General features: G+C 47.7%; 1 protein-coding gene across 1 annotated transcript in view; it reads right to left on the reverse strand.

Annotated features, from left to right (window-relative positions):
* The window catches only part of EPHB1 (EPH receptor B1), a 285,610-nt gene that overhangs the window by 13,081 nt on the left and 251,676 nt on the right, over nucleotides 1-20,853 (reverse strand). The window contains exon 12 of the mRNA XM_028099078.2: nucleotides 290-439. Coding sequence (XP_027954879.2) covers nucleotides 290-439 — 150 coding nt within the window. The remainder of the gene's footprint in view (nucleotides 1-289; nucleotides 440-20,853) is intronic.

Consider the following 20,853-nt stretch of genomic DNA (forward strand, 5'->3'; position numbering starts at 1 on the left):
CCTGCTCTAGTTCATGGTCCACAGCCATTCAGCACCAGCCCCAGGGCTCCTGGGTTGGCCCAGGCACTTTTACAGGCTCCTAGGAGTATTGGGATTATCGCATTTCCATGCTGGACTCTTTGATTAGCTCAAACACGGGTGCCAAGGGGGTCCTTGTACCCCCCGCCCAGACACCTCAAGTTCAGGTTGTAAGGCCCTGAGCTGACACCAGATAGGAGGGGCTGGCCTGCCACTGCCTGTGGGAACCCTTGGCTGGGGTTTGTGGTGACCAGGTAGCGCCGACACTCACGTCTTGGTTGGACATATCCCAATAGGGTCTCTCTCCAAATGACATGACTTCCCACATGACAATCCCGTAGCTCCAGACATCGCTGGCAGACGTGAACTTGCGGTAGGCAATGGCCTCTGGAGCTGTCCATCTCACGGGGATCTTCCCTCCCTGGAAGACAGAGAAGCTACTCAGCCGAGCTGTCAGGTTTCTAATTGAAGGCAGGAGAAAATGAACTCGGCATGCATGTCCTTTCCACTCCTCCACCCTCACGCCTCGTGAATTAGGGCAGCCAGGATAGCCCATGCTGCACAGCAAGCCTCCATTATGCACCCGCGTACAGGGGCTCCAGGAGGATCTGTGTGGCCTGTGCTGGTCTCACACCATATGTGGGCACACCACCCGTGAGGCAACGGCTGTACTGAAGCTTCATTGGTCCCGAATTCCCTGCATGCTGATCCTAACGTTGCTGTGGGGGTGGGGAGAGGGAGTGGAAATGTCCTACATGCTCCCCAACATGCAACTCTGTACTACCCAAGATTGGCCACGTGAGCCATGAGATGTGAGTTACAGCCATCTTTGTTCCGCAACGTTGTAACACTCACACCATTGAGTCAGGGGGAAGCAAGGCAAATAAAAGGAAGAAGCTGATAGGGAGTCCTTCCTGGGGGCCTCCTACTATAAGATCTCGCTGTGCTGCCCCCTGCCCCATTTTCCTCGTGTTCCACCTCTAGGGGGGAAGGATTTTCCTCACCCTGAAGCTTGTGGACAGCCCTGGGCTGCACTGGGTTGAACAGCTCAGTGCTCAGGTCTCTGTAGGCCCTGGTTGCCATCCTGCCTTTCAATGGAGGTTGATATTCGGAGGCTGGAGATACACTTTTCGCTCCTACGTCTGCTTCTCCTTCTTGCCCTCCAACCCCACACTGGACTTTTCCAACTTGCCTCTCTGCTTGGCCCTCAGCTTTTCTGCCAGACCTTGGCCTGTTTTGAGTACCTAAGGGATTGATATCCATCCATTTGCTCCATCAACATTAGGCAGTGAGCACTGCTTTGTGCCAGGCCCTTTTGGAGGAGCTGGTGTTCCAGGGATGAGCCAGCCATGGTGCCTGCCCTCAGGCTGCACAGGGAGTGGGGAGGCAGACAAGACTACAGAGACTGAAAATGTGTTGTTTACAAGACGGAAAGTGAGGAGTGTGAGGCGAGGGCGGATACAGGGTTTCTGAGAACCAGAGTAGACTCCCTAACATAGATAGTGGGTGGGGAAGGTGGCCAGCAGCAGCCAGAGGGCCAGTGTCCTGCGGGGTTAAGAGCACCTGGAGCCTCTGGTTGGGTCTGGATGCCAGTTCTGCCCCTTTCAATCTATGTGACCTCTGGCAAGTTACCTAACCTCTCTGTGCCACTCTTTCTCATCAGCAAAATGGGCGGGGGGGGGGGCGGGGAAGATTACACCTATGTAGTCTGATTGTTGGGAGGATTCTGTGGGTTCCTATCCATACAGTGCTTGGGACAGGGCCTGGCATGCTGCACACGTGTGAACTCTTACTCCACTCTATGCTCAGTCCCAGGGGACAAGTAGAAGTTAACCAGGCAAGGGGGCAGGGAGGGAAGCCCAAGCAGGGACGAGTGTGTGCAGGGGCTGGGGCGAGAGCAGGGATGATAACTAACTGCAAGGGGGAGCCCAGCATGGCTGCAACTCAGCAGTCCCAGGGGGTGTGAGGGGCGGGTGTGGAGAGCAGGGCCCCTATGCCACCCCGCTCCTCAGGGTGAAGTGGGGGCACTCACCAACGCTGCCCTCCACAGCTTATCAGTCTCTAGAACAAATACAGTCCTCATGTTCATGTCTTCCTGCCAAGTAGCAGGCTTTCCCTCCCCAGCCTTTCTCTCTGCCTGGGCTCTGCCTGCACAATACATGAGGCTCCCTCCCTCCCCTCTGCATCTGCCTCATGCCTCCGCCTGAAAGAGGCTATTTTTACACTGACCGCTCTCACGATCTGTTCCAATCACCAGAGATGCATGTAGGACTTTGGCAAAAATACCTTTAAAATGTGTAAGTGGTTAATCTGAGTGCGAGTGACAGAAAAAGGAGCAAGCAGCAAAGTGTATTTGTATCTGGTTTCCGGGCCGGGGTCTGGGAGGAATAACGGCTGCCCTGCCAGGCCAGGACCTCCCCAGGTGCACATCCAGCTTCCCGCAAGGAAGCCAGTCCTGATTTCCCCCGAGCACGATAGCAGGCTTTTGTGGTGGGACACATCTTCAGCTCAAATGCCAGCAACGTGACAAATGCCTAGAGGGCAGGCCTGGGCCTCTGCTGCACCCAGGTGCTTTGTTCTCACCATCCCCCAGAATAGCACTGAGTTCACTGGCTTTCTCTCTTCCCTGCCCATGGCTGGGAAGAGAGGTGGAAAATTCAGCCAGTGAGCCAGGAGTCATCAAACACCTGGGGGCCAGTGTTCGCCATTGGGGCAGACGCCACACCCGGAGAGGCCCTGGGCCCAGGGGAGGGCTTTCTGCTCTCTCAGAGTACCTGGGTTAAGTGAGGCAGGAGAGAGCAGGAGTTTAATTAATGTGACTGTGTGTGTGTGTGTGTGTGAATGTGACTCTGTGTGTGAGAGAGAGAATGTGACTGTGTGTGTATGTGTGAGAGAGGGAATGTGACCATATGTGTGTGTGTGAGAGAGAGAGAGCGGGGCTCTGTGAGTGAGGACTTATCAGTATGTGTGAGAGCAGAGTGGGAGACAGAGGGAAAGCTTGGCCGTGTAGGTCTGTGGGTAAGAGAGTTCAGGCTTATCTTCTGTGTGTATGTTTGTGTCAGAGAGGGGGAGGGGACATGAAGTGGCTCTTCTGAATTTCAAAGAGGTGGTTTGGGAGTCTGAAGGTGTCCTCTCTGCCAAGTCTGGAGCGGACCCCAGGGGCTGCCGGTGACAGCTGTGGAGTTGCTCCCTCTTGCATGTAAAGTGGTGGAGCTGGACCTGCTGGCAAAGCGCCTCAGCCCTCCTGCCACCTTGTGCTGCTGGGCCTCACTGAACACTGAGTTTGGCCTGTCACGCCACCTCCTCCCCCGCCCCCAATCCCAGCAGGGAGCAGAGCCTTTCAGAAGAGCCGCCCTGGACAGACAGGTGACAGCTTGTCACGCCAGCTCTCCCACTTAGCCAAGAGAACAGGCGATGCTGACCTCCGGGGCGAACAAGAGGAAGGGAAAGCAAGGGGTGCATAGGGATGGGTGCTTTCCTTCCTGGGAATTTTAAACCGTTCCTCTCAGCTTTTCAAACATTGTGTCATCAGTGTCCCCTTCTGATGCTCAGAGGTAATTATGGTGATGATTATTTAACTTGTCTTTGGTCATGTGAAAGGACAATTATTAATTTAGACTGTAGTGATCAGCCTCATGGAGGGAGACGGGAAGAACATTTAGTGGAATGGTGTTACAGCAGGCAGGGGTTTGCTGGTGAGGACAGTCCTCCTGCTGGAAGAGAAGTCTGGACCGGAAGGCCCAAGGCCAGGGCATTCATTTGATTACAAAGTGCTCTAGGAGTCACTGGCTCTCACCAAAGCAGGCATGAGGAAGGAGCACAAAGGAGTGATTTGCCCTGTTGGATGGGAAAGAACATGAGAGAAGAATTCTCAGGGGTCGAGGAACGGATGGCACTCCCTGGGAAGGAATCTGCCTCCATGTGGGCAAAGAGAGGCCGACACTGGGCTTCAAGAGAGCACTGTCCCCAGCACAGGGATTCTCCAAGATACCAGACGACTGCACCACCAGGGACGTGAAGGCAGTCTGCATTCTGCAGGGACCCAGTTTCCCCAGAGCTGCCATGGGGTCACTGCTGGGATGTGGGGGAGGGAGAAGAGAAGAGCAGGGGGGAGCATCTCACCACCATCAGGGCCCTAGTCTCCCCCACAGGACTTCATATATTGACCTTCCACATAAAGCTTTGTACTGAATGGTTGTGCTGCTGAGAAGTTCTTCAAAAGTTTGAAATCCACTGCTTCAGAATAATCATGCCTTCACTCTGGTATAAGGTAAACTATGAAGTGTGTGTGTGTGTGTGTGTGTGCGTGTGTGTGTTTGGGTGTCTGTGTGTAATCTGATGAACTAAGAGAAGATATTCGGCAGTGGATTAATTTGGCAGGGGATTAACCCACACCCACACCTGGGTGGGTCTCAGTGTAGAGGTACTTCAGTCCCTCAGCTGCAGCCAGCCTGCCACAAGCATTGAGGGGGACACGCATGCTGCCCAGCATCCTGGTGGAGAGGTGGCAGTCAGTGGTGAAACTCAGCTCCACTGTCAAGGATCAATGGATAGACACAGTGGCCCCCAGCCGGCTCACTGTCTTGTCACGGTGAGATTAAACCACTCATAGTATTGGTTCTGAGACCCAGTTAGTTGTGGAGTTTTACAGGCCAAAGTCTGAGCATAGCACCGACTCCCCTTGCTGATGACTTATCCTAGTGATACCCATAAAAGTAACACTTCTGTGGGCGAGAGGCATTGCTACGGTACTTTTCTCTGCCATCTTGTGTGAGATAGTCTCAATGGGGATATAGCAGGAATCCAGACACTCATTACTGAGTATAGTGATAAAAGACTTATTCATCAAATATTGGGATCATGCTGCATGAGGAATCCCCTTGAAGTCTGGAAGTAATAGGTTTATAACCAAGAGCATCATGCAATATTCTCTGAATTTCACAATAAACAACTCTCCAAAAAGTTGACAACATATAAAACATATTGGGGTTGTTGTGAAGATCCAACATGATGTATCTGTAAACTACTCAGTGTATTATTGTTACCATTAAACAAGATTTATTGGGTTGTGTTTGTTGGATTTTATCCCACTGCCCCCCCCCCCGGCAAAGAAATATGTTCAAGTTCTAATCTTCTGTACCAGTGAATGTGACCTTATTTGGAAATTGGGTATTTCAAAATGTAACCAAGTAAGATCAGATCATACTGGATTGGGGGTTGGACCCAACATCCAACAACTGGTATCCAAATAAGGCCGTGTGAAGACACAGAGACAGATATAGGAGGGGATAACGTATGCAGATGGAGGCAGAGATTGGAATGATGTACCTGCGAGCCAAGGAGTGCCGAGGATTGACAGCAACAGCTAGAAACTAAGAGAAAGGCATGGAACAGATTGTTCCCTAGAGCCTTGGGAGGGAGCACGGTCCAGTCAGCCCCTTGGGTTTAGACTTCTGGCTTCCAGAACAGCAAGAGAATAAATTCCTGCTGTTTAGAGCCACCCAGTTTGTGATACTTGGTAACAGCCATCACGGGAAACTAATACACCGAGTATATAAATGTTTATCAGGCCCTAGCTTAAAAACCCGGTGGCTGAATTCCCAGGTGGCAGAGCTACCATGGCTGCCCATAGGAGGCAGTGGGATTTGGGAGTGTCTTTCACTCCCAAATGGCTTCTGGCTGCAGAATTGCAATGGAGTCTATATAATAAAGACTGAAGCCCGGCAGATAAGCCCCTCTGTGACATGGCCTTGGTGCTGTTGATCAGACCCAGGCCGGTGTCCACGTTGAAGGACTGACTGCCCTTTGTTCGGCAACGTGAGCACTGCGAGGCGAAGACTTCAAGAGGCAGCTCCACAGCACTTTCCCAGCTGTGGTAATGAGGACAATAGTCAGAAGGCAGCCCTGACCATGATGCTTCTTCTACTCGCTGGAGAGGCATGGCCTGCCTCCGGAAGAGTCCACCTGCACTTTACCAGAGTGTCCGCAGACCCAGCTTGGCCACTCCAGGCCATGGGAGCCGCATCAGAGTTGTGCAGCAAGAGCTCAAGGCAGTGTCAGTACCCTTATTCTTGGCAGACCCAGAAAACCTAGGCTGGTGGTTCTCCAACTTGGCTGCTCATTGGAATCAACCTGGAGAAGGTTTTTTGTTGTTTTTTTTTCCTTTCCTTCGTTGTTTTTTTTTTTTTTTTTTTTTTTAATGCCAGTGGGTATTCTAATTTATTTAGAGTCTCTGGTTGTGGTGGAGTCTAAGCACTGGTGGTAGGTTTTAACATTTTCACATGCTTCAGGTGATTCTAATGTGCAGTCATTTAGTCACAACCACTGGCCTGGAACAGTGGTTCTTAAATTTGAGTGTACGTAAGAATCTGGAAGTCTTGTTAAAACACACATCACAGAACCCTAATCCGGACTTTGGAATTTACCAGGTCTGGGCGAGGGGTTGAGATTTTACATTTCTAACAAATGCTCAGTGTGGTTCCCCCCACTTTGAGAACCACTGCCATCGACCAGCCAAGCATAAATCATGGATTGAGTGAGGTCTCATCTTGATTACCAACTCTGGGCATTGTTAGTGGCTGGGTTGAGCATTCTGAGACTTCATCTGGGCTCAGCAAGGAAGAGGGCCGTGACTGAAGAGCAATGTCTGCCACGGGAGAGGGACTGAATGGCTATATATAGCAAGGGTTTGCCAACACTGCACTAAGCCTCAAAAGGCCTCAAAATGGTGGGGGAGAAAAAGACAGCAAGCTGGTTTCACCAAAGTTTCCATCGAGTATAGCTGGGGCCTAAGGGAAATGCAGGGCGAATTGAAGTGAGGTTTCCATCACACAGAAAGTGGCCATCTGGAATGGCCTTTGGACACTCCCTGTGGAGCAGTGACCCTCCTGACCGGTGCAGTGGGCCAGCCTGGGTGAGGCATCTGTCCATGAGAGGGACTCTGTGCAGTCCTCTGTCCACACATCAGACACAGGTGGCCCTGTCCTCAGGGTGCATCCACGGGACACGCCCTCCTCCTATTCCCCAGTCACTGTCCGCTAGCCCGGACCAAGAGGTCTAATGTGGTTCTAACCATTAAATTAAGAAGGTATATTAGAATGAGCGTCTCTATTTAAAAGCGCTTGTAAGTACACTGACCCATTTCCCCCAACCTAATCAGCAAAGTGATTTTTCCAGATAAGACCAGTAACAGCCAGGAAGGAAAAGCAGGTTCTGCCTAAAAGGTTATCTTTCTTGAGTGTTACCAGCTTCTAACAGCCAGTGGAAATGGCTTCTGGCTGCAGAATTGCAATGGAGTCTATATAATAAAGAGGCTGCTCCTAGTTCCCCAGGATGCCAGGAATTTGCATGAAAACAGTCTCTCTATCTTCGGAGAGAGTTCATCTGGCCCTGCTGCTTATTTCTTTCCAGACGCCACAATCTTGATGGTGACACTGTAATTTATTACCATGCTAAGGATTATGATGCAACATACAGAGAATTAGAACTTTAGGTGGGAAACAGGCTGCAGGAACAGGTGAGCTTTTGGAGAGGATGGTCTTATTTGTCATGCAAATGACATAAATAACGGAAAAGGGCTGGGAGAAAAGACAACCCAAAAAGAAACACTGCGTTGGCTGCAGACAAAATTGTTTCTAAATAGAATGTTTTTCAAAGCTTTTCTTGAAGCATTAGTTGCTCCTCCAAAATGAGTGACACAATGTATTTCGTACTAGTAATAAAATATGTGATTTGAATAACTACAAATGGAGAGATTTACAGTCAGTGGGGTCCTTGCTACCTCTCCCCTGAGCTTTGTGAGCGCCGAAACCCTTCTGTGAGATGCTGTGAAAGGTAATTGCAGCCTAAACATCATTTTCCAGCAGCTAGAGAAAGGCCTATTTGGACATAAATTAACTAAAAATATGCGGATGATAGTGTGTGTTTCATGTGTGAAGAACAGAAAGGCCACTCAGTGACGTTTCCCAGCTGGAAAAAAAATCTTGGTCAACCAAACAGATGCTGTCTCTCTGTTCTACAGCAGCAGGGCAAACTGCTGTCTTTCACTACTCACCCTCAAAATAGCCCCTGATGACTGGGATGTGGGCAGGCATTCTTCTTCTTATTGTTATTTTTGTCACACGGCACTTCTTGAGTTTATAATTAAAAAGAAAGGGTGGAGAGACACAGCTAAATAATTCACCGGCTGCCTTCATTCACTTGACCAGGGGTACCCTCTCTGGGCCAAGCCAGGAAACAATACCACTTCTGCCCCGGAGAGGGCACTGTCCAGGGAATCCTGAAGCGGTAATCTGCTCCGTGAGGGTGCAGGCTTGGTCTCTCCTGGTGCAATTCCAGAAGACTGGGCCTTGCTATCTAGGCTCCTGAAAAGGCGGCCTCTGGAGTGAGTGTTGGACTAAGTGACCCAGTGGGCTGTAGATTCTCCGCACTTGGCCTTCCCCAGAGGGTGGACCGGGGGTAGTCTAGGAAGGGAGCCAGTGCTCATCACGGACCTGGTGAGCAAGAAAGAATCTGCATGCTGCTGAAAGGAAAACAGCCCAGCTCCCAAGGTGGGGTAGGGACAGTGGGCCTCTGGGCCCTTTGGCTGACAAGGTTGTGGGGAGGATCAGTGAAGAGGGGAAGGGCAGGGTTGAGGACGGGGCTAGGCAGTCACCCTGCTATATACCTTTCACTTTCCTGTGCCATGTCCAGTATGTATCCATGCTTCCTTGAAAAAGGCAAGAACTGTGCTTTTTCTTGGAGCCCCACTCCCACCCCCACTGCTTCACTGCTGCCCACTCCCAGCCCCAGGCTCACCCTAAGAGGCTACAGTTCTCTCCTTTTCCAGGTACTGGAAAGATCTCTGGGCTTTCCCACTTGGCCCCATGTCTCCGTGGCTCCTGTCTCTGTCAATAACCCGTGAGGGCCATCCCACCTTTGCCCCTGTGTCTCCCCCATGAGCTGGGGCACCACACTCTTCTTGCATTGCATTCCTGCCCTATGCACGACGGCACTCAGGCTTCCTGGGCCAGGCCTGCGCCTCCCATGGCAACGTAGCCTCTGCATGAACGTCTCAGAGACCTCTGTCCAGCCATGTGGGAAGCCTCTGGGGTTTATTCCGTTGTCCTCACTGAGTTAACTACTGCCTTTAATTTTTTCCCTCCTCTTCACATGATGTAAGCATCTAACAGACTGTCCATGGCAACCCCTTTTAATAGATATGCTGAGTATATTCCTTATTCACAGTGTAATTTTTGGTGCCTTACCAATGTCCACTAGCTACACTCTAGTCTCTCTTCCTGTCCCCACCCTCCAACAGCTATTGTAAAATAATCAGTCACATTAAATAGCTTAAGCTCTTCTGGCCTTCTGAACCACACTCTCCTCTTGGCACGGCTTCTCTCTCACACAATCCCAGCAGTTATAACCAAGTCACTTAACCACTCTGTCTTACTGTCTCCACCTGCCAATAGGGATAATAATGCTTAATTATCTCAGAGGGGCGTATGAGAAGCTGCTAGCTGATGCTGGCAGGGTGTGAGACGTGCAGCGAGGCTGCTCCGCCTTCCTCCAGGCATGAGCCCTGTTCTCTGGGCCACATGTCCTCCTCTGGTGGGTGTGAGGGGTGGCCAGGGAGGGTAGAGCCAGCTCCAAAGACCCTTCAGGGAGGCCAGCCCTTTCCCGTGTTCCTTGCACATCAGTTATGTGAACCAGGTAATCTGAAGTTCATTTTACAAGCACTGGGAGCTGGCGAGAGGGGGAGGGCAGCCTGGCCCCACGCCTGATCAAAGGTGGGGAGGGCACCTGAATCTGGGTCCTCCCTTTCCAAATCCTGCGCTGCGTTCTCCTCTGAGCAGTAATGGTATAAATGGGGGAGTGTGTCCCGTATGTGCAGGGCAGGTGGCATCTTTTCCTCTCTCAAACGGGGGGAAGAAGAATTGGCTTCTGTTCTCCTTTCGCAGAGCGTGGAGCCCGGGACTCTCAGCCAGGGGTCCCAATCCACCTGCACTGTTCCCACCCCAGACTGCTCAAGTCCAGACAAGCACTGGGATACAAAAGCCCATGTGAGTGCACTGCACTTTTGGTGTTTGGGGATCATTTGCTGAGAGATAAGAATATTAAAGTGTATCTCAGAGGGAAATGGGAAAAAACATTTATTGCTTTCTTTTTAAAATAAAGCATTCATAAGCAGGGGGAGTATACAGGTCAGGAATAAGTTAAGAAGACTGATGGACTGGGCGCCTGGGTGGCTCAGTCGGTTAAGTGACTGCCTTTGGCTCAGGTCATGATCCTGGAGTCCCGGGATCGAGTCCCGCATTGGGCTCCCTGCTTGGTGGGGAGTCTGCTTCTCCCTCTAACCCTCCCCCCTCTCATGTGCTCTCTCTCTCTCTCTCTCTCTCTCTCTCTCATTCTGTCTCAAATAAATAAATAAAATCTTAAAAAAAAAAGAAGACTGATGGACTCAGTGTGAGAGAGGGAATAGGGACATGGGAGAACTCTCACCAACTGTGGCTGGAGTTCAATTGGCAAAATGTTTGGGGAAATCAACTTTTTCTACCAAAATTTAAAATCTGCAATTTTTAACATCACCACGAGGGGCAGATGAACAACAAGGACACACCACCAGTTATGTAATGTATGATGCATAACCTGGGTCTAATCAGACAAACTTAGAATGGGGGAGGTTTTTTTTTTTTAAAGGATGGTATTATTTAAAGATGTCAATATCATAAACAGCGAAGAAAGGCTGTGAAAATACCCCAGGTTAAACAACTCTAAATGAACATGACACCAAAATGCAATATCTGATCTGAGACTGGAGGCTGTACTAGGAGGAAAAGGTGCTACAAAGGACATTTTGGGGTCAGCTAACAAAATCAGAATACAGACAGTAAAGTATTTTATCCATATAAAATGACTGAAGTTGACAGATATACTATAGTTATGTAAGAGGACATCCCTATTCTCAGGAAATGCAGAAGGTCGCACTCAAGTATACGGAGATACAGAACCGTAAGGTAGCCAACACTTCTTCCAAGAATTTAGAAAAAAAGAACTTTAATTTTTTTTGGGGGGGGATCAGGCAAATAATAAAGAAATGGAGGTGAAGCAATAATAATAGGTAAAGAATCTGGTAAAAAGGTATGAGTGTATTCTTCTTATTCTTGGAATTTTTATTTAAGCTTGAAAGTATTTAAAATATGTGAAATGTGCAGATTTCTTAGCCCGGGATTTCTGTTCTTGAAATTTATTGTACAGAGATATCCATACGGGTGTGCAGAGACATCTGTGTAAGAACATTCACTGAAGCTCTGTTTGAAATGATACAGCATCAGAAGCTACCAGGATGGCCATCCAAAGAGAGCTGGTTAGTTTCCACGGTTCCTTCATACAAAGGATGCCCGAGACACTGACAAGGGCAGCAGTGAAAAGTCTCCAAAGGCATGAAATAAAGCACTGGGAGAGGAAAAGGTCATGTTCATGATGTGTTCTCTTTTTTTAAAGATTTTATTTATTTATTTTTGCAAGAGAGAGAGGGGGGGGCACGAGCTGGGGGTGGGGGTGGCAGAGGGAGAAGCAGACTCCCCGCTGAGCAGGGAGCCTGATGCGGGACTCAATCCCAGGACCCTGGGATCACGACCTGAGCTGAAGGCAGACGCTTAACTGACTGAGCCACCCAGGCGCCCCTCATGACGTGTTCTTAAGTAACAGAGCAAGTCCATGAAGAGGTGGTCTGTATAGGATGAGACCATTTTGAGGACCACAAAAGATACACACCCCCACACCAAACTATTACTGACAGTGACTTCTAGGAATTGGGAAGGGAAAGTCTGTTTCACTTTGTGCTTTAAACACGCTTTTATTTTTTGATGTTTTTAAGCATTGCCTTTATACATAAAACCATAATAACATTAAAAAAAGGCATTCTAGAAACTTCTTTCTTCAAATGGGCTGACCTTCCAAGTTGGACTATAAGCTCCTTTCTCTCTGGCTGCTCTGGGATCGGTCCTCCCCCAGGTGTGGGTGGAAGGAGCAGGGTTATGATAGCCGGAAGTCTGGTGAGTGGGGCTGGTGAAAACAGCCACTAAGAGCCGGAGAGAAAAGCTCAAGTCCAGGGTTGGAGGAGCAGAGACCGAGGGGTCTCTTCCCACTGTGAAGAACCCAGCTGCCGTGGACAGCCATATTGCTCCCTGGGTACACCATTTTCCTACTTGGTATCTCAGATCACCAGGGACATATTGTCACTCATTAATTAATTTCTTAATTCACTTCACAAACAGGTACTGAGTGGCACACGCAAGCTTGGGGATGTTGTGATAAAGGAGGAAAGTGGGCCAGTGGCGGGGAGAGAAGAATGCAGGGCTGGGTAGAACCTGAGGAGTGTGGCAGAGGCCTAGGGAGTAACTGAGCAGCCGTCAGCAGGGGACTGACATGCAACCAGGCACAGGTTGGGAGAGCGGCGTTGAGGGCACAGCAGTTGGCTGGACCTTGGGCCCAGGTGCCCATGGTTGTTCCCAATCTCTCATCCTTTGGCCTCGGATGCTGTTGGCATGCACAGGGCTGCTCGACAGAACCCTTGCTTGGGGCGTGCTGGGGTCTCCAGCTTGGTTTAGACTTTGGCCAATGCTGCTGGCCTCTCATCTGTCCTTTGGTGACTGATCTATTTTCTGACATGCTTTAGGATGTACACTACATTTCCCCATTCCTTAGAAAACCAACTGCTGGAGTTCTTCCCACATTCCCAGACCTAATTTCCCCCAACCTGATGGGTCTAGACCCCTTGTCTTTGCCTCCCTGACCATGAATAAATTTACCATATGGTTGTCCCAAAGGCAGCTGGGGTCTTCACAGCGGGAAAAGAGACCCCTCAGTTTCTGTTCCTCCAACTCTGCACTTGAGCCTTTCCCTGTGGCTCTTAGTGGCTGTTACCACCAGCCCCACTCACTGGACTTGGGGCCTTCCTAATCTTGCCACAACCTTGAAGCTCTGCCTAGGACGGCAGGGGCTCTGTTCCAGAATTCTCTGTAATTGTGAGAGTTATGGCAGCACCTCCTGCTGAAGTCCCAAACACCCCCTTTTTAGAGGGTTCAGAGTCCATTTTATCTGGGGGCTGGTAAACTGTGAACGCCCCCGCCCCAAAAAAAAGCCCACAGTTACTATTTCCACCAGATTCATGGTCTCCCAAGGTCTGGAGCCCATATTTACCATTTTGTGGGAGCCCAAAAGGTTCAGAGATAATCCTCAACCACAAGTCAAGAGAAGTCCTGGAAGGTTCCCAAGATCTATGTCCTGTGCATGTGATAAAGAGAAGCCTTCTCATCTGGTCTTATTGGAAAACCTCCTGGAGGTTCTACCTCCTGTAGGAACATTTCAGTATTTCTCAAGGCCTTTAAGACTTTCACATTTCTGGGCCCTTCAGGGCTGTGTTTTCCTGCCTGTGGCAAAGGATGGGTGCGATTCGGACAGGTAAAGGGCAGGACATCCTACTTCTGGAGCAGGGCAGGCACGAAGGCAGAGATGTAGGAATCAGTGAGCCAGCATATTTGTGGACAGAGAGGAGCTTGTCCGTTTCCCCCTTCTTCTGCCACCTCCCCCCCCCAAATAAATCAGACTGTTTGCATCGAAGGTGTGGGCAGAGTGGATAGTGATGGAATAAGACCAGGTCTGCAAGGCAAAAGTCTAAAACAGGAATTGGGAACAGATGAGAATCTTAATGTTTCTAGCCAAAAAGGTCATTCCAAAACTTTCCCAGGCAAAAATCAAAGAGAATGTGATCTTCAGAATGTTATTGGGCTGACTTTCCAAGTAGAATAAAGGAACATTTAATAAGATTATAGAACTACCATCCAAAATGTCAGTGACAAGTGTGATATGGTGGCTGGAGTTGGAAAACATTCTGAAGCTATAATAATAAAGATTAGTTCAGATCAGAATCATCAATGGGTGCTAAAACTAGAGGGGAAATTTCCACAAAGAGCAGGATATTTGCACAGCCTGTCTTTCCACAGACTGTTTATCAGTTACCAAAGGAAAACATGTAATATATACTGTATGCAAATATACAGTGGAGAAGTTGGACAAAACCTTGACCAGGTGGTCAAAATTCATGCCATCAATGAAGGGCACATGGACCTCATTCATATGTCTTGAGGTATGGTAATCTAGGAAGTATACAACGTCACTCATGTAGGATTATAGTCAAGAATGTAGAACCTGAAGCTAATTATGAGGAATACAAGAAAAGCCCCAAAGGAAGATTGTTCTATTAATGAAAAAAAAAGTGACTGTGTTCCTAAAAAAGAGAAGTCAATGTCATGAAAGACAAAGAAAGACAATGGAATTCTTCAGATTGAAGGAGACTGAACAGATAAAAACAACTGATTGTGAGACCTGACCGTAGGCTGTGGGACCTGGAGGGTATTCGCTTCTAGGAGAGATTGGTTTTGTCAAATTGAAATCATATCCATTTTTTTGGAAATTTTATTCAAATAAAAAAGTTTGAAAAAAATCTCCTTCTCAGTTGTTTGGGTATCTAAAAGTGTTCTCTGACCAAACTGGCATTTTTTTGACACTGTTCTTACAGAGAAGCCAGAGAAGAGAGCCCCAAGACATTTCTATCATGGTTTCAGTGCAGACAGTAAAAAAAAAAAAAAAAAAAAAAAAAGTAATATGGACGTCATCCTAGCTTGGAAGCTCCTAAAATGTAATACAATTTCCCTGGGATCTTCTCTAAAGACCAGTATTTGGCATGGTCTGTAGACTCTCTTTTAGGTCTGGAACAAGTATGATTAGGGACAGAAATATCGACCACATAAAATAACCTATTATCATCACAACTGATGGCCTGTAGTTTCCAAATACTACAGTTGTAGTGGCAGAACCCTTGTTTGAAAGGAAAGCTTGGTAAAAGCTCAATATCTAAAATTGATAAAACTGAAGCTGCTGTGGTTGAAGCAGTGCAGTGGTCTGGAATCCAGCTATGTCTCCCCATCAACCAGCGGTGCCCCCGACCACCCTTCAGAATCACCTCCTGCGAAGTCCTATGCACCGAACTGTCTGTCAATGGACTTTTAGACTGAGTAATGCTACATGATCTGAAATGTGATGAAAATATTGAAAAATTCCTATTAATGTTGGACTTGGAGAGAAGAGCACTGGTCACATGGACAGAGAGGCATTCTGGAGACTCATATGCAAGAGGCGACACCACAGTTTTTCCTTTCCTTTAATTCACAGATACCTACCAACGCAACTGTTTTCATTTTGATCTTATTAAAGACCCTAAACATTTTCCCTGTCTCAAATGGCTAAGCCTGCTGATGGTTCAAGTATTGATTATACCTAAATGGAGTGCATGCTTCCTGAAAGTGACTGAATGGACTCTACTTTCCTAATCCAGGCTTTTCTGCTACAATGTCATATACGCATTTTGAAAAAACCTCATATTCTGCCAAATGGCACAATAAAATAACAGAGCCTATGAGAAAAAATTACCTTTGGAGAAGACCATTCAAAATGTAATAAAAACATGACACTCCTAATAAAAATGGCAGCGTGGGTAAATGACAACCTGCATTTGCACCAGCCTATCCGTCCTTGCTTCTGCAGCCTAAGCCCTGGATTTTGTGTTTCCTTGTAAGAGATATAGGTCCCGGGGGAGCGGGGGAAGGGCAGTCACAGCTCATAGAGATCAATTTTATCAAAAGTACGAATCTGTTCAGGAGGGTAGACTTCTTTGCCCAAAAATTAAAATTTAAGACAAAGAAAAATGTTTCCACAGCTTCCACATCTTCAGATTCACCAGGTCACTGAGTGGAAAACACAGCAATTCTGGAATTGCTAAACTAACTCGTATTTGCATAAAAGAAAGGTCTTTCAGTCAATGTTCAACTTTTTTCTTAAGGTCTTATTATTATGCTAAGGCTTTCTCTTTCATTATAAGAAACCTTGTCCCTGATTGCTTCAAGACGGAAATACCCTGGGGCACCTGGGTGGCTCAGGTCAGGATCTCAGGGTCCTGAGATCAAGCTCCATGTGGGGCTCTGCCCATAGTGTGGAGTCTGCTTAAGATTCTCTCCCTCTCCCTGCGCCCCTCCCCCTCTTGCTCGCTAGCTTGTGTTCTGTTTCTCTCTCTCTCTCTCAAATAAATAAATAAAATCTTAAAAAAAAAAAGAAGTAAATATCCTGGGGAAAGATCTTATGAAACCATAGGACTTCCACATGACGCTGACACCATCCCCCCATTTACCAAAATCACTGAGTGAGTGAGTTTGCATTGAGGGACAAGGCACTATAACAGAAAAGGCTATGTCTCCTCTGCCCCCCCTTTTTTTTTTAAAGATTTTATTTATTTATTGAGAGAGAGAAAGAAAGAGAGAAAGAGAGAGAGAGAGAGAGAGAGAGAGAGCACAAGCGGGGGGAGGGGCAGAGGGAGAAGCAGCCTTCCCGATAATGTGGGGCTCAATCCCAAGACCCTGGGATCATGACCTGAGCTGAAGGCAGACACACGCTTAACCGACTGAGCCCCCAGGTGCCCCTCTCCACTCCCATTTTTATGAGGCACCGCAGGGTTGGTGAGAGCAGATGGACGTTTGTCAAGTATCCACTGGACACCAACTGCTCTGCTGGGCACGTTATGTATTTAATATCATCCAGCTTTCACAGTCATCCTGAGAGGTAGGTTTTTATCCCCATTTTACAGGTTAGAAAGCTGAGGCTCCTGAAGTAAATACCTCACACAGGTTACATAGTGTGTTAGTAGCAGAGCCAGAGGGTTTCAGTCCCATTGCTATCCACATTTCTGTTCTTTATATTACGTTGGTTAGATTTTAGATTAAGATCCTGCCACTTACGTTATTAACTGAATGGAACTAGTTCATGCACTGCAAATTATATTTGGCATGTCATGTGTTGTTGGAACAGATTCCTCCCCCACCCCCCCCCGGCCCCAAATCAGAGAAAAAAATGTGTTGTACTGAGATGGAGAATAATTTATTCTGTTGCATCAGCTTTTATGTAACTTTTATTTTGTTACATTTTTATAGGACTTTGGAAATTTATTAAATGACCTTCAACACAATATTTTTCCTTTGATCTTTACAATAATGTGATACAGACCAAGTATAATATACTATTCCCATTCAACAGATAATGGAATGGAGCCTCAAAGAGGCTTACCCCAAGTTAATAATTGGCAGAGCCAGGACCCAAGCCATGTTTTCTGGCTCAAAATTCATCCTTGTCCTTACAACTGCTGAGGGGACCACCCTTCAGAATTACCTCCTGTGAAATCCTGTGCACTGAAATTGTCGTTAGAGCTACTGGACCGAGTTATGCTATGTGGTTTGAAATTTGATGAAAACATTGAAAAATAAAACAAGGAAAGGATGACTTTAGTGTGGAAGATAATGATTACCGGTAGGATAATGGGTATCAAAAGCCAATACAAATAAACAACCAAAAAACCCTGAATAATGGATTTTAAATGATAGTGTCTTATTTACTTCCTAAAATAATTTTCTAATACTGAGAATTACTTAGGATACTAATCATCATTTCAAGATAATGAAACCATATTGTATAATAGGACAAAGTAATTTAGGAGGCACACTGGGCCCTCCCCCTCCCCCTGCATCTACTCCCCCTACCTTTTCTACCCCAGCATTTCTTGGCCAAGCCTTTGCCCTTTTAATTGCTCCGAGTCAAATATCTAACTACAAAGTCATTTAATACCATTTTATTGGTGATGCTGGTTTAAAAGCATATGAACTCACATTGCTTGGCAATTTGGGGTGGAGTCTCCCTGGATTTCCCGCCATCTGCTAGAATCCCTAGGATAGGCCAATTTTCTTTCCAAAGGAGAAGTTTCAAAAAATTCTGGAGCCTAAAGTCAGGGCACCATGGCCACTCCTGTGAAGCCGCGGGGTCAGCCCCCCAGGCACAACTGGGTTGAGGCTTTGCATTTTCATGGACAATTCTCACATGATAAATGACTAGAAGGTCAGCCTTGCTCTGGTCACCTGGGTCTCCTCACCTCCCCTCTCCCCACTGCTCAGCTCCTTGGCCACAGAAAATAAAGGAATGAAGCCCCGACAGGTCACTCTGAAAAGGTGGCCAATGCGGACCAAGAAAAGAACTATCCACCCCCAACAAAGCAAAGAGCTGGTCACGGAGGAGAGGTGAGCAGCTTGCAACTCGCCAGCCGAATCCCTGGCTTTGGACTCTTCTTTTTCTCTTCATCAAACACCCAGATGGCACGTATTCTCTAAGTGAGCAATATTAGTGGCGGTCTGCGTGCATCTTTTCACAGAGAATCTTCTTTTCTTTTTTCTTACTCTCTCCCTTTCTCCCAGGGAAAGGGTTTACTTGAATGCTTTTGCGGGAGGATTAAAATAAAATCTTCACCTCTACAAATCCGCCCCGCCTGCTCCCCTGCAGCTAGCCTATGTTCGGAGTGAGTTAGTGAGTGGCCTTTGATCAGGAGTCCCCCCTTCTTCCCTCTTCACTCCGCTCTCTCTTCTTTCTCTCTCCCTTCTACTCCCACTCTCACTCTTTCTTTTACCTCTGGACCTATAAACCTGACCGGATGAGTGTCTTGGCTGCCTTTAAGTTTCAAATTTGGCCTTCCCAGAGGAAGTGTAATATGCTCACCCTTGATAGTGCTGGTTTTGAGCCACTGGGGTCTTTAGAAAATCACTCTGGCTTTTGTGTGCTCTCGAAGGCCTGGTTTCCCTTTCCAGGATTAACACCTCGCCTTAGAGAGATTTGCTAGACCCACAGGCCTCTCTTTGTGAGGCGGCTCTGTCCCACGAAGGGCTCATAGGCCAAGCCCTATTAGAAGGCCCTATTAGGCTGGGGGCACATGGGCACCTCCACCCTCCGAATCAACTTTTCTAACAATGGTAGGATCCTGAAGAACAAGAGGGAGGTTTGCAAAGACTCCCAGAATCTCAGGGCTGGTCAGCGCTTTTGAAACTTGAGCAGACCTTGGTACTTAACCCTTAGGGCCATAGGTCTCTGAAGGCAGTGCTCCTGCAAAGACGTACCACCATACAGTGAACTCAACAAGCAAAGATTCTAATGTGCTTATTTATTTATTTATTTATTTATTACCTTTTTCTTAATTGTCAGGCAGTAAGGTTCTCCTGAATCTGGGTAAATTCTAGATGTACATTCAAGACCCTTCGATGTCCTATCCTTCATTCCATCCTTTCTAGTCCGACTGCCCACCTGTCCTGTGATAGGGGTCGAGTTGGTCTCTTAGGACTCGCAGGAGCTTGCCAGGGCTGCCGTAGCACAGTACCATAAACTGCGTGGCTTAAAACAATAGAAATTTATCGTCTCACAGTTCTGCCGGCTGGAAGTCTGAAATCAAGGCACTGGCGGGGCCAATCTCCCTCTGAAATCGGTATGGCAGAATCCTCCCTTGCCTTTTCTAGCTTGTGGTGTCTGCTGGCAATCCTTGCCCTTCCTGGGCTTGGAGATTCATCCCTCCAACCTCTGCCTCAGTCATTACATGGCCATCTCTTCCCTGTGTGCCTCTGTCTAAATTTCCCCCATCTTATAAGGTCACTGGTGATTGGTTTTAAGGTCCACCCTCATCTGGTATGACATCATCTTAACTGGATTACATCTGCAAAGACCCTATTTCCAAATAAAGTCACGTTCACTAATATGGGGGGGAGGTTAGGGCTCCAATGTATCTTTTTTGGGGGGATACAGTTCATCTGATAACAGGGCCCTTCTAGAACTAACATAGCATGATTTTACTGGCCAGCATACGCCCTTCCCAACACCAGCCAAATCAGCCTGTTCAGTGAGCACACCAGCTACTTTTTTTACCTCTTCAGTTTTGATCAGGCTATTACTTCTTTCTGGAAAACCCTCAGCCTTTGAGCCCTCATGATAACCTTATCCATTTATCCATCCATCCATCCATCCATCCATCCATCCATCCATCCATCCAACCAACCATCCATCCATCCATCCATCCATCCATCCATCCATCCATCCAACCAACCATCCATCCATCCATCCAACCATCCATCCATCCATCCATCCATCCATCCATCCATCCATCCATCCTATAAACAGTCACTGAGTACCTTTTATGTACCCAGTTTCACTACTTATTTCCTATCTAACTCATCTGGGAGTCCACTCCATCCCCCTCTCATCTCAGCTGAAAGCCAGCTCTGTCCCCTAAGCTTATTGCTCCACACTTTTATTTACTAAGCACTGAATGGGGAAAATAAGCCTACATCTTAGTGAATGATTTACAGACACTACTGCCAATCAACATATTAAAAATAAGTAAAGTTTATTTCCTTCTCTAGCAGAGGTCCTTGCCTCTTGCCAGAAATCAATGATCCCTGATGGATTGGCTCATTGACTTCTTGACTGACTCTCACTGGAACCTCTGTCAAGAAGGTGAAAGATACCCTCTGCTGGGAATGCTTCTTACCAGGCACCCTCACAGTTCAATCCTGCATTTCTTCACAGGGCTCCCCAGCCCAGTCCCTGAGGACTGGTGTCTGGGGTCTTATTTCTGGTTCTTCCTCTTTTCCTAGAACCCCAGAGTTCACAGGTTGGATCAAAGCTACTGTGGGCCCACTTGGGTGGCCCGGCTTGCCATTTCCCCCAACACCCCGTGGCTATTCCTACAGGAGAGCTGCTTCTACCGGCTCTGTGCTTGAGCACAATCTCAGCCAACAGCCTCCTCTCCTCCACACTCTGTCTTTGCTGTGTCCAGCTTGGGGACAGTCCCCATGAGACAGTCCCTATGAAGCACTGGCAATACTGTTCCCCAAATTCTCTCCTCTCTATCCTTGGGTTTTAGCCCAGGGGTTACTTCCT

Source organism: Eumetopias jubatus, unplaced genomic scaffold, assembly GCF_037043125.1.
Source record: "Eumetopias jubatus isolate StellerSeaLion01/CBP00866 unplaced genomic scaffold, mEumJub1_p1.0 scaffold_1, whole genome shotgun sequence".
Taxonomy (NCBI): Eukaryota; Metazoa; Chordata; class Mammalia; order Carnivora; family Otariidae; genus Eumetopias; species Eumetopias jubatus.